The following is a 14,906-nucleotide window of genomic DNA, read 5'->3' on the forward strand; positions in this document are numbered from 1 at the left end:
TTGCACTAATTAATATCCTTGTCTCAACAAAAGAGAGACCACAGATTGGGTGGACATAGAGAAAGATTTTAAAAGACAATCTCTGTAGATTAGGGTTGAGGCACATTAGGGGCGTAATGAGTGGGAAGCCTGACTTCACTACTGCTGCTCATGTTTAAATGCTGATTTTATAACTGCTCAATGCTAAATGCCTACTCTTCTTTGCTAGAATGTTAAGTAAAGAGCTGGGCAGAAACACAAAACAGTATGAAGCTGTAGGAGAAGCAGCTGTTGATATCTGACAGAAGCGATACAAGGATGAAAAATAACCCAGGGCACTGGCAGTAACTGGCTAAGGTAACATGTTCTAGGTTCTTCTACTGATGTAAAGAACATACAAATATGAAACAGCAAGGCTGTTAAATTACATTCAATCTTATACTTCAATGTATGATCTCTGCAAAATGCTAAAGAAATGTTGGCGACGTAATGCCTGGACTGTGTACTTTAATACACATTGTCCCAACAAATGTGAATTGCTATCGTGTTAGTTATTTATAAAAAAGCAGTGTTGACAGCACAGTTGTTTCTGAGAAGCTATAACATTTCCCTATACTTAGAATAGGAAATAATTGTGGAATCTATTAGCAAATGTTGACTTTTTTATGATGAACGCTAACTTTCCGATTAAGAGCGTGGCGTTACATTAAGCCAAAATCCAAATTCCTTACTCAGCTAGAACTTTCACTGGCTTCAGAATCTGGCCCATTGTCTGAATAGAACTGAAGCAAACTCTTACAAGATGGCATGACTGTCTTCACCAGGGCAACTCACAAAACCCAAGGCTGAGAGTTTGGAGTGCAGCCGATCCACACACAGGTTAAAGCTCACCTCTACATCTCCTTGATCTTCCTATAGCCTTTTGTACAGTGATGGTCTTCCTGTGCCAAGTTAGAACAGCCTGAGGGTATTTTTTACTTTGTGGTTAAATTATTGTTTTATTCACAGTGAAGTTAGAGTGGGTTCACAGCTAAAAGTGGTGAGTATTTGTGCAGGGAAAAGTGGTAGTTTCAAACAGCTCAATTTTCTAGAGATTCAAAATATTTTCTTATATCCAGTACATTTCACTGCTTGATTTCAAGACTTACATTGTGAGTTTCTGTACTCAGGTGAATTGAAATAGAAAGTGACAATGAGATGCATATTTCAGAATTTGCTCTATACAAAGGCATTATTGTGAGTTTTAGCAGGTGTTTCTGAACAAGGAAGAAAATGATTGCCAAGTTTAGGATACTAAATGACAGATAAAATATCTGTTTTCACTCTTTTTATACCGCAGTCTCCAAAATCAAGAACACTATAGATTCACACAGTACAATAAAAATTCACTCCTGCATTTTGGTGACTGTGGCATTAAATAGCAACCCTGAGATGCTGTACAAATAAACGTATTTTTCTGAATCACAGAGGCTGTATTTTCTCTTGACGGTAACCAGATTATTTTTCAGAGTAGTCTTCAGGTACTTTTTAATAGTGTATCATCAGATGAAAAGCAAGTGTAGTTCTGTACTGTAATAGTAAATGGGCAGTAACTGTTTAAATCTTTCCTGCCCAAGTTATTTAAATACACTGGGTATTTATATGTTCCAACCTTTGGAGTTAGCTTTAAAGCGATGTTAATGAGGAAAAAATAATTATGCAAAAGGTTATACAAAAGCTCTTTATAAAATAAAATTAATAAATGGTGCTTTCAGCCTGTCCTTTCATAAACAAGCAATTCACTCCACAGAAAATGAAATGTTAACTTATAGAAGCTTGGAAAGGTCTGCCTCAGTGCTGTTACTCTCGAGAGTGTCAATGCTTAATCTGTGGTGCCTGGATACTAAAGAAATAGGTGCATTACAAATTATATCAATTATGAGATATCTGAGATTAGATAAGAATAGTTATTTATGTCGGACTCACAGTATCCTAGGTGTATGACAGCTAGCTAGCTGGGTAGTAATGGTTTCTTCATTGCCATTATGGTCTACCATGTAATGGCATTCTAAAGGAGTTTTAAACCATTGACAAGACAGACTGTAAAGGGAGCACTGTATCAATGACTATTCAGAGAGTCCTTAATTCATGGATCACTGATAGGACACTCCATAACCACACTAAAGGAGCACTACTGGTCTGATGGACATGACAGACCATAATGGCTTTGAAGGAGCAGTTGTGATTTATTGTGTTTAATGGATGCTATCAAAGTCCCTTCATCCACAAATTATTGACATGAGAGGTCACTGCTGTCTGCAGTGTCTATTCATGTCTCCATGGATTATTGACATGATGGCCCATAATTGGTTTTGCTGTTCCTGTTGCATTCCATCATACTATTACAGCCCCTAATTTATGGATTATTGACAGGACAGAAGACAATGGCTTGGAGTTGCTATATGCTCAGTCATGACTTCGGGCAATTACAAAATATTTAATCCATGCAACATTGACACAATGGACCATAACTCCCCCTTTGGAGCTGGTATTGTATCTGCCTTGCCAATGTGTGCCATGAAGGATCCTTATCCATAAGAATTGTGAAAGAAACTTGGGCACTCTTAACCTACAATCAACGGGAGTTCGCATGTTCAAAATAGTCCAAGCACTGTATCATTTGTACACTACTTGCTGCATGTACTGTTAAAGTATGTATGATAAACATCCTTATGAAAAGCCACCTCACTACATCAGTCATTTTAACAAAGGCGCCTGCCCCATCATGGCTCTAATGGTATGTAAAACTGAAATCATCCAGGGGTATGATTATCACAAATGAGGGTAGAAAAGAGGAAACCAGAGATAATGTTAAGAATAGTAAGAATAAGAACATTGAGAAAATTACCTCATATTCTTGTGAGAACTTCAAATTGTCATTAGCTTTCAATCTTTCAATGTGATCTGCAAGTTCCATGATAGGTATTGGAGGATGGCTAGCCATACCTGTTGAAAGAGAGAGAAGGAAAACAGAATTTAAAATAAATCAAAGAGATTGCATCATTCTAAAATTTAGAGAAGACAGTAGTTAGAATTGCTAGAAATATGCAAGTAGTAAAGATGTTGTATGTGAAAGAAGCAGGCAGATAGTTTGGTTACTCAAAGCAGGACATGCTCTGGAGAGATGAGCTTTGAAGCCAAATTAAAAAAAAAAAGTCACCAAGCATATTCCCAAAGCTAACATTCCTAGTGTAAAAGAAAGTGTTATTGTGCCATGAGTCAATGAGGTTAGCTAGGCAAGGAAAAATGAGACAGTTAGACCTGATGTTGACTTCTGCTTTGAGTAATGACTCTTAATGTCATTTCAAACTCCTTCTCCTGCACTGTATGAAATGGAAACTGTGTTGAATTAGACGATGAAAGGTGAGCTGAGAAAATAGACACTGAAAGAGGCCTAAAGGGGAAAGAATAGTATTTTGACAGAAAACAAAGTGACTTATGCATAATCAAGGAAAACTAACTTGGAGAATGAAGGTTACCAGGGTAACCGGAGACACCTGAACCTGCAAAGGAAATGGTATAAAATAAAATAAAATAAAAAATCCCAAATAAATTAATAAAATAAAAATAAAAAGGAAATGGATAGCTTGATAGTTAGAAAGGACTAATAACAATGTTTCAAGGACTGAAGGACTGACTATACATTCTGACTAAATCAGATCAGGAATTTACTTTAAGATAACTTTAATATTTTATGAAGGTTAGAGATGACTGACATTCACATGCAACTATGTATGACTAGAGTAACATGCATCACTGCTTATAGACAACAGTCACTAAAGACAAGATTGGACATCAGACAACTAGAGCTTCAAAAATGTTTTCACTAGTAGCAGATTGTAGAGACAGGGGTTGTACAATTCAGCTGGAAACACATATCTGGCTGCACTAGTACTTTAAAATGATCTTACCCCCAAGCCCCATTATCAACCCCCAAAAGTACCTACAATCTACTTCAGGTGTAAACATCTTTGTCTATTGATGAAGATATAGAACGAAAGAGAAAGTGAAAGAGAGATAGGAAAAAAGATGGGGATAGGGAGGAAGGAAGAGAGAGGGAGAGAAAAAAGGCAGAAAGAGATGTGGGGCCAACTAGCACAGCCTGCCAGCTGAAGATTTGCCAGCCCACTCCTTGTGGCCATTTTTTCCCAACCAATTAGTTTATTTGACCCGCCCCAAAATGGTTTGCATTTATTTCTTTGGGTTTACTTTTACCAGGCCTAGAACAATGTAGCATGTATAACCACTTGCAGGGAGAAACCACAGCTGGCTAGAAAATTTAAACTAGTGAACCCCAGGATCTGTTGAAATTACAAAAGAAAACAATGATGACTACAGGGGGCTCAAAGTGGAAGCTGTGTTGCACATTTCAGTTTGCTTTGTCACCGTGAATCTCAGGAGTGTTCTGTGGGACACCTAACTTGCATTTGCTACCGCACCACTCAATGACCATGGGATTATGATAGGGTCACTTCATTAAATGATTTTGCGGTATTTCAGTCACCAATTAATAAACTTCAGTACATAGGAAGGACCAGCAGCACTGATCCTAATCATTTGAGCCTTGTACATTACACAGAAATGCTACACTCATTTAGTCAAATGCTACCTGCACAATGATTCCGCCACTGTGAGGTTTTATTATAGATAGTATGACATGCTGCCAGTCAATTGAACTAAGGGGAGTATCCAGGAATATTGGGGATATTTTTTGGAAGTTACAGGTACAAAATTAGTAGCCAAAACTCTACCTATATCCATTCTGGAGTCTCCCATTTTGTCAGTTGTCAAATTAAGGGCTATGTTACATTCATTTTTGAAAGGGTGGGTGACATTTTTCTAATGATTAAACTGATTTGATCCAGATCAAGCACCCCAATGAAAAGTATGGAAGTGAAAAGGCACAAGAAAACTCTAGACTTATCCAGAAATGGAGGTGGGCTGATGTACATCTAAAACAGTGCTTGAACAAAGAAAATAATAGAGACAAAGATGTTTAGACCTTTTCGAGCGAATCGTGGGAGAGAGTTATTATCATATAAGGACTGAGTGGTAGTTTGGCTAGAGAGGGAGGACACAGAGCCAATCAGGGAAGCGTAGGGGACTGAATTACTGCTCAAAGCTGTAAAAAGTAAAGCCAATTGGAAATGGGAAACAAATTAGTAACAGTAGTAGAAGGCCATCATAATCAATCAATCAATCACACACACACACATGTACACTTCTGACATGCACAAAACCATTGTCTGGAAACCATACTCAGAAGAAAATATCCAGAGGTCCAATCTGTCTACTGGAAACAAGAAGGTGGGTTGTCTTTGTTAATTAGTGAACCTATCCTTTTCAACAACACCATGAACTTGGATCTCAATACTTAGCTCAGTGTGAAGGGTATTTAGTCATTTTAAAGAGTCAGAAATTGTGGATACATTATTAGGCTATTTGATTAAGCAAATCATAGTTAGTCCTTTTTTAACTGGTCTTATTTATAATCATCATTACAGAGGTACCCATTAGCACTTCTAAAGTTGAGCATCTAATACCATTTAAATTTCTCATTATATGTTTCTAAAGGGTGATTTTGTAGTAAACATTTGGTGCAGAGTGAAACATGGCATAAAACTTTTCTAAGCAGGAAACTTACAGATAACTTTTAAAATTAATTGGCTGGCTCTTACTTGAACATAAACCCCTTTTGCTAGAACTCATTTTATGATCCTATAATTGAACAATACTTAAAATTCTTTAATATTTTACAGTCAGCTTATAAAGTGAAGTAATAGCATTTGGTAGGGCTATTATTTTTAAAGACACAACAGATGCAATATTGAAGTGACAAATAATTACTTTTTCATTTTTGAAACTCTTTTGCTATGTACTCATTCTATGCATCCGGATTATGTAGATATGTACTCTTGTTAATATGCATTCACAGTTCTTAAAGAGATTTTATGGTATATGCTATGGGTTCATATTAAGGCCACATTCTGTCCCTGGTGCATGTAGTAGGCTCTTATTGACATCAACATGGGTTGTGTGCACCTAGGGCAGAACTTGACTCTCAGAACACTACACAAAATGTAGCTGATCAGACTTATTTTTATGGCTCTACAATACAGAATGCATACTTTTGCTAATACACATTAATATCATTCCATATATGCTATGAACATGTATTAAAAATAATAAGACAAAATGCAACTACATCTGAACAGGCCCTCTGACATGCTTAGTAGTTCTAAAAGAATAACATGCCAATGACATGCTTTTCTTTTCTTTTTTATTCAAATGACAAAAAAGATAAGAAATTAAAGCACACAAAAATGTTAAAATAACGTTAAAAGACCTGACTCATATCAATGAAGACAACATCATGCAAAGTTACACCTGAATTTCCATACACAACCAGCCCTTGTGCCTATTTACTGCGGAGGATTGCAAAAAGTGAGTGATTTTATACTGCATAATAGTGTCCCCCCAAAAAAAGAATTAAACAAGAGCTTGTGGTTCCAATAACATGTGGAAATATCTTCTGCTTGTCTTGTGGTAAATGTACCACTAATTCAGAGGAACATGGTATACTATATGGGTTACAATACTTAGGCACAATAGGTAGAGTAAGGGCAAAATTCACCACAATGCAGAGTGCAGGTGAAAGGACCTCTGCATCAATCACTTAATCCACACTTACATCCTATGGGTGAAAGCCTGATCCCACTGAAGTCAATGGAGATTTTGATCTTGACTTCAATGGGGCCAGGATTTCACCCTTAATGCGGAATGTAACCAGGTACCTGGCCTTATGTAGGCTCTCTGCATTGGGGTGAATTTTATTATAAATGAATAAGAAATACAAAAGGAGCCTTTCATTTGCTATTTTGTTGCTTTTATGCATTTATGAGACAGAAGATCAAGGTATTTTTGTGGTCTTAATATCATTAGGGAGCACACATTTGGTTTGAAACTCGCTCAAGATGTGAATACAGCTCCATGTTTACAAGCCCCTCATGAATAAACAATAAATTGGAGATTACATAGAACACTGAGCTGTGATAACACACAATAATTGCGTTTAAAAAACAAACATATTGGAAATCTGACATATAATTTTTACACAAAAACCTTTATTAAATTAATTATATTACAGGCCCACATCAAACTAGTAATCTGTGATCATTAAAGACTCATTTATTGCAATATGTATTTGATATAATACCAGAGAAAAACAAACAAAAAAATTCATGATGAGATGTTTCTATCAACAATAGAACCAATAAAAGTGGCACTTTTTTCTGTCAAAAACTTGTAAAAACACAAATGCAAAACTTGTGTTCAGCATGTGCAACAGACAAAAGGCCCAACAATATTGGTCTGTGACCAATGGGAATTTGTCTTCCATCAGAACTCCAGGAGGGTATGCTTAGTATAGTGGATACTGGAATTACTTGTATTCTTTAACAGTCACCACAGTAAAAATAAACTTGAGGGAGTAGGTTCAGCGTTTGTCTACACGGAGAAAAAAACAGAATAGCTATTTCAAAGCATTCCAATAGTTATTCCACAACAGCTCCTTGTGTGGACACTCTATTCTGGAATAAAATAAACTCCATTCCAGAATAATTAGTGTACTCCCAAAGCGGAGCAATGATTCTGGAATTAAAGTGACTTTTATTCTGGAAAGGGGTGTCCAAATGCGAGCTATTCTGGTCAATTTCCCCAAGTAGACAAGCCTGTATTCTCCCTTCAGTGTTGACATAACTCTCATGAATATGAATAGGAATTGCATGTATACAATGAGAGGATAGCCCTGCTAACTTGCAAATCAGATGTATAAATCCAAACATCAACTTTTCCCCTTGTGTTTAATTTGCTATTTTCCAGTTGACCAGTTTTATTTTGTTTTTCTTCATCTTGGAAACAGACTGGTGCAGCTTCCTTAAATAACTCTCCCCACAAGTATATGGTGAAGAATTGCTTATGTAAATATGAGTAAATCTTTGAATTCAAAGCTGTTATAATTTTCTTTATTTTCCTTGAATTTCAAGCCTCTTTTTATTTAACTAATGTGCTATAATGAGATAATTGTTTAATTGGTGTCCAATTACACAAATTATTTACGAGTGTGACACATTTTGTACTTAAATGAAAAACAAAATGTGACTTGTCAGGAATAAATCAATCCTGTTCCTCAGCTGACAAGCAGATTGGAGTCTTTTTCTGAGCCTTGGATCTCAGAAAATTTCAAACAATTTCAAATCAGTCACTTTACTCTGTGTAAGTCAGAGCTTCTCCTTTCTGTAGATTTCATTCAATGAAGACATATTGTTCCTACCCTGACCCCCCACCAGTCTTTGTCCACGTGGCTTAGTGACTTATAAAATTTGCTTTCAAGGTTAATGATTTTAATACCATATTTTCTAGTAAACTTGCGGTAGAATAGCTAGACTGGCTCTCCTTCACCCCTGCCCCTCTACCTTTAGAAAATGATAGACTTACAAAATGAAATCCCTTATGTTGTTGGGAGATTGGGCATTTTCATATTGATTCAAAGAAAACTTGGCGCAGCTGTGACCCACTTGCTGGCATATGGGCCTATCTAACAAATGTACATTTGTATGGAAAGCACATATGGAGACAGGATCTTCTTCTCAGATGTAGAACTGTGGGCTATTCCCTTATGTTAAGACACAGTGCCAAATTTATCCATGGTGTAACTGCTTGTTGCAATGGAGTGAAGCCAGAGATGAAAATGATCCTCTGTGTTCAGAATAAAATGAGAATTATCCTAATAACACTATTCTTTACTGGTAAAACATGAAGAAAAGTGATAGGAAACTGAAAGCTTTATTGTTCTGACAATTCTGAATTTAGATTCATATGGTGACTTCATATTGTGTTAGTATTTTCATCACCAGTTCAACTTGATCATTAATAAAATAAGAAAGCCCTGACGTTGAACTAGAAGATAAATACTAGCCACAATCCACATAGTTGCTTTCAAACCTGCAGTTATATTAAACCAGCTATATTAAAGGTGCTTTTACTCATATGGTATGCAATTCAAATGCATTTTAATCCAATAGGGCAAAACCTTGACATTCACATCCCACTTGAGCCCCCCCTTAAACAAAATAAATTTGTGGTTTAAGATTAAAAATATATATATATATATATATATATTTTTTTTTTTTGCAAAATTGTGTCTTGGGCATCTGACAGTGGTTGTTTTGGAGTCTTTCAAATAGTCAAAGCATTTGTCACCCATTACTCTATATCAAGGTTTGTTATTATTATGAATACAGGGGATTCCAGTCCACACTCCATTATCATCTCCCAATGAAAGCACATCTACTAAATTTCTATTTTGACAGGCATATGTTTGCCCCTTCAACATGGGGCGGGGGGAGAGGGAAAGGGGAGAGGAAAGGGGGTTGATGATGCTCTGCCTCACATTGCCTAATTTATTTTTGATCTCTGCCCCCATTGGTAACCATATTAAACAAGTATCAGAGGGGTAGCCGTGTTAGTCTGAATCTGTAAAAAGCAACAGAGGGTCCTGTGGCACCTTTGAGACTAACAGAAGTACTGGGAGCATAAGCTTTCGTGGGTCAGAACCTCACTTCTTGCATCTGAAGAAGTGAGGTTCTGACCCACGAAAGCTTATGCTCCCAGTACTTCTGTTAGTCTCAAAGGTGCCACAGGACCCTCTGTTGCTTTTTACATATTAAACAAGAGATTAGTGAGCTAAACATTTCAATTTAAGTTCAAATTGTCTCCTGAATTGCTCCACAGTATCAGTTCATTAGGAAACAAAATGACTATTTTTGATGGTACTCTTTCAGTGGCAGAGATTTTGTATTCATGTGTGTCAGGAAAGCACCCAACACTCTGTGGGTGCTCCAACAATCTAAAGAAATAAAATAAACAAATAAATATCCTCTTCACATCCTCTACCTCCCTGGAGTCTTATTGTCCTGGTGCATACTGACTGCTAGAACACGTTCAACACTGCGTCACTTAATAGAATTGTTGGTAACTCTGTTCAGACGGGACAAAATTGTATAGTGTAGACAAGACCTTTGTATGAGGGCAATTGTAAAGGCTTCAATAAAATATACACAACACAATCCTCTGCCCCACATCCTACTGCCCATTTTTTTTTAAAGGGAAAAATGTGGAAGGAAAAAAAATATGGTTCCGATGAACATAAGGCCTCTTTTTATTTCATCTTGCTGGCTTTGTGTTTGAGTAGAATTTAAAAATGTGTTGTTAATAGGTTGCTAGCCCATGCCACAATGTCTACACTACTATTATTATCTATGCCAGCTAGATTAAAGTTAGTACACGTATGTCTACCTATGCTATAATTGCACCTTCACTTGCCCTGTACACATAGTCTTATGGTGAAATCATAGCTCCATTAAAGTCAATGGGAATTAAACAAGAGTGTATGCTTCCACCTGGGAATAGTGACACTGACTTCAGCAGGGCCAGGATCTCATCCTTAGAATGTGTTAGTAACACCTTCAAACATGCTTTTAAATCCGGGACAAGACAAACCACCTAGGGCAGAAACTGTCTCTTTTGTTACTTGTTTGTATGGTGCTTAACACAATGGGCTCCTGATCCTTGATTGGGGGTCCGTGGTGCTACCACGATAGAAATAATAATAATTTCATTTGCAAGCCACAAGTGCCGGAAAATCAGACTTCGTTTTACAAAAAAGGTTTGTTGCCAAGGGACAGGTCTAATAGTATCAATGAATTGCGGCTTCACAGCCAAGTTCACTGAAAACTGTCTATCTCACATCAACAGCTGTTGCAAAGAAAGGTCCAAATTCACTCATCTCCAGCTCTTTCCAGAGCAATGAGGTAAAACTATAGTGTCTGCAAGAGCTAATGTACAGCATTAAATTCTAATGTTATTAAGCATGAGCAGCCTCTTCCCCTACTTTATTTTAAAATATGACAAAAAATAAACATAAATGCAAGATTAAGACTACAAATTTAAACACACAAAAGTAAAAAAAAAAGAAAACTGTATGAAGTAATATTAAATCATCCACACTGCCCATTATGACTATGGGAGCAATGAATTTGGAAATCTGTTTTAGAACATATATGATGGGAGTTAATCTGTAAGAACCATAACTTTTTCTTTTTCTGACTTTTGTGCATTTGTATACAAAATCTCGCCTTTGCATTAAGTGTTTTTTGAATGTAGTAAAAATGAAGGATAAATCACAGAGCGTTAATAAGTAATAGGTCAGAACTAAGTGCTGGGATTTCAGTTAACTCTTTTGAGATAAATTGTGTGTGTCTGTATTGTGTGGTTTAATAAATCTCTGAGAATCTCTATTTAATTTCCTGATTTTATGCATTTAAATGCATAAAAGTGCCTTTAAAAAGTGGCTACATAGTTCCTCCCCTTTCACAGTTACCAGAGAGGACCAAGATGTGTTGTAGCAGGAAGCTTAATAAACAGAGGATCTTCTTGGTCAGGGAGTTCACGAGTAGCTGCTGAAGGCATGATTGTGTTCATGTCTCACACTACAGAATTTATAATACTAGCACTGATTTTTGTACATTGTTAATGGTAAATCAGGAAGATTTTAAAAGCAATCAATCAGAATTAAGCTTGGGACTTCATTTAAATCATACTGTGATTAAAAAAAGTCTACTGAATCACATCACCATCAAAGTTAAGAAAATTCCAAAGATAAAATATCAACCCATCTATACAAGGGTGATAAAAATTCCAATGCCACTCACATTATTTTCTTCTTATCCTGTCCTTGGCTGTCAAAGTTACTCCCATTAAGAAAACAAGATTAAACATACTAAAAAGAGGAAAGTTTATATAAAGCAGGTTTAAAGATATTCTGCAACATGCCATTCCTATACCTCAGGAATAGTTATATATTAATATACCCTTTTGACCTCACACACTGCTCCTGTTTTAGAAGACAAGAGTATTTTTTCCAGCTAACCTTGCCTTTTTATTTTGCACATATGCAAGGTGCATGGCCCAGACTCTTAAAGAGACTGCAGTGTTGTGCACAGTGAATATGAGAAGTATGCATGATTCCTATAAGCAGTACCCTTCACCATTAAAGGATTCTCACAGTTTTAGTAAACCAATCCCTGAAAGGGACACTGTCAACTGGAAATCTAGTCAATTTAAAAAAAAAAAAAAAAAAAAAAAGAGTTAAAAATAGTTTCAGAGAAAACACCTGCTCCAGAGACTTGCGGCCAATTTTTGTTCTCGTGCAGTTATATTTTCCTATGTTAAAAATTGTTTTCCTCTTTTCTGTTGCCATGTGAAAGACACATACAAAACCAAGGGAAACTGACTACCTGACTCTGCAGTGGAAAGAGGGAATATTTGTACACAAAGTATTGTCAAATGCACACAATTAATAAATAGGGGGAAAATAATTTCCCAGCCCCCTATCTTTTTTAGTATTTTTCATTGTTACTCGTTTCTATGAAAAAAATGTGCTTAAGTTGATAGAGTCTCCATTAATTAGTTCAATATGGAATTTTTCTTACACTGCAGAAGTTAGAAGAAATTATTCCCAAAACTATTAGTAAGAAATACACTGCAAAATCTCATCATTAATCAATATAAAGAATTTGGTAGAAACTAAAGAATTCAACATTTAACAACTCAGTTCTCTAGCAGCAGTGCCGTTTAAAGAAATATTGTTGAAAACCGTGAATGGTCACAGCGCTGGAAACGGGGGAGTTCTGCATCTTACCTGGAGTTTGAAAATTAAGGCGTCGCAGCTCCACTGGATCTGTGGGATGATGAGAAGGAATTTCCTTGCTGTTGGGTATGCTGCTTTTTCTAGAGTCGGATTCAGCCCTCTTCCTGAAAGGATAAAGTAAACACAAACACACATAAGATCCTCAGTGTTAACTACACAAATATACTTGTCTGACCTATTTGATCATTTGATACTGCTTCTTTTTTAAGAGTATTCACTACCCAAAGCAGAAGAAAAACAATTGTGTGCGTCATGGTGGTTAAGGCAGCTACAATTTACATGGATAAAGGAAATTTAAACATGAAAACATTGGGTTGGAGTAATTGCCTTCAGCAGTAGACTGATCCTCCAGTTCATCATTCAAGGGACTAGAATAATTAACAGCTACGGCCTATAAATGGGAAACTTCAGGAAATCCACTTTGTCTTGGTCTTAAAAGCTAGCTACCTACCAGCTTTATTAAATATATTTGTTTAAATCTTCATTATGTAATTGTGAATAACATATGAAGATGCTATATTTGCTCTCATCATGTTTTAATATACACAGCTCTGTACTGTTTTATTTATGAATAGCTGTTATTCACTAGGCACTTTCAAGGTTGCTGATAATATATCTGAACACTGTTGCTTTCACTTTCTAGGGAGTCAGAGCTCAATTCTCAATATTTCAGTTCTGTAATAGGGTGAGTCACAGAACACCCATGGCCCCAATCCTTTCCATGGTCACAGAGCCCCTATTCAATTTAAATGCTTCTGATCAAATTAGGGGCAGGGTTTTCAAAAAGTGCCTAAGGGAGTTAGGTACCTAACTGCCATTGACTTTCAATGGAATTTTGATGCTCTTGAAAAACCCTCCGTAAATGCAATGGGCAGAAGAGACAGAAAAAGGCCCATAGGTCCCATTTGCCTCAGAAACATGGCATCTTTGTGCTTTCTAGCTCTTATGGGTCTCCTGTCAGAATGGGCTCCTACTGTCTGAGAGTTCCATTCTGTGAGGTCAGCCAAGGAGAACTGTATTGGCTTCCAGCATACCTACTGATTTGCATTTTCATTCAATTTTTTTTTTTTTTTTTTTTTTTTTAGAAGAAGTGAGGATGAAGGTGGCAAAAAGCCAAATTTCAAGAAAGGGAGGAGAGTTGGGTGTAAGAGTTATTACAGCTACACCTATCTCAAGTGTCCTGCATTTTATTTGACATCACACTCTTGGGCCATCTTCCTGATTAGGTTTTCCTGTGATGGTGCTAAAATCTGCTCTGCTACCTCTTAAAACAGTTTAAATTCACTTCTTCTCTATCCAGGTATTACAGGCAGAGCAGTGAGTGGTAACACTGATTAGGACATGATGTGATGGGAAAGAGAAGAGTGATGGGGTAGGAGGGAATCTTATCAATTTTAGCTATGGACTATGGCTAGCTCTATTTTAGATGACAGTGGGCAATTTCTTTTGCTTGTCTTTAATATTGAAGATACACAACTCATTCAGCAAGACAAAATTTCCCCTCTGGTTGCCTTAATGTGCTGTGCAAATTGTATCTTAATCCCACAAGCTCTTGAAGTATGGAACCTCTGTTAACTTCAGTGGAAGTTCGATATGCAGAAGACTTCCAAGATCAGATTGTGAAAATCAAATAATTCCAGAGTTTTAATGCAAGACTCTTGACTTTATACTCCAGATAAACCCTTATATGGCTGCTCCTCCCTTCAGTGGGGGTACAAGAAACTGGTTTTTTAAATTGTTTTGAGAAGGATGAAGAAGCGATTCCTTCAGTCTACCCCTCATTCTTCTATGTCACTCCCCTCAGCCACAAAGGCAACAGGTATGGCAATCCTGGGGAGTCTTTGTTCACTCTGGACCCACAGCTTTGTTGATAACAAAGAGTCACTTGAAAGGAATGTGAGTCAGTGCTTTCTCTAGGGGTTGAATGTATTATCCCCAAATTAATCCTAGCCCCTGCCATCCCACAGAGCCTGGAATTCCCTGCATGACCATATACTGCTCTGCCACTGGAAAGTTGTGCCAGCTTCAAGGTGATTTATCTCAAACCTTGTAATCTGGTACCTGCATCCTAAATGGTTTGTTTTGCCACTTATTGGTCCTTCTGCTGGTCAAGCTGGCT

General features: G+C 36.9%; 1 protein-coding gene across 29 annotated transcripts in view; it reads right to left on the minus strand.

The window, feature by feature from the left end:
- The window catches only part of PTPRD (protein tyrosine phosphatase receptor type D), a 1,677,890-nt gene that overhangs the window by 92,140 nt on the left and 1,570,844 nt on the right, over positions 1–14,906 (minus strand). For 18 of the 29 annotated variants that reach the window (XM_054031429.1, XM_054031444.1, XM_054031437.1 and 15 more), the window contains 3 exons: positions 12,779–12,891; positions 3,480–3,521; positions 2,867–2,964 (listed from right to left, as the gene is read on the minus strand). In XM_054031429.1, coding sequence (XP_053887404.1) covers positions 2,867–2,964; positions 3,480–3,521; positions 12,779–12,891 — 253 coding nt within the window. The remainder of the gene's footprint in view (positions 1–2,866; positions 2,965–3,479; positions 3,522–12,778; positions 12,892–14,906) is intronic. The other 11 variants (XM_054031443.1, XM_054031442.1, XM_054031450.1 and 8 more) reach the window with 1 other exon arrangement.

This window comes from Malaclemys terrapin, chromosome 6, assembly GCF_027887155.1.
Source record: "Malaclemys terrapin pileata isolate rMalTer1 chromosome 6, rMalTer1.hap1, whole genome shotgun sequence".
Taxonomy (NCBI): domain Eukaryota; kingdom Metazoa; phylum Chordata; order Testudines; family Emydidae; genus Malaclemys; species Malaclemys terrapin.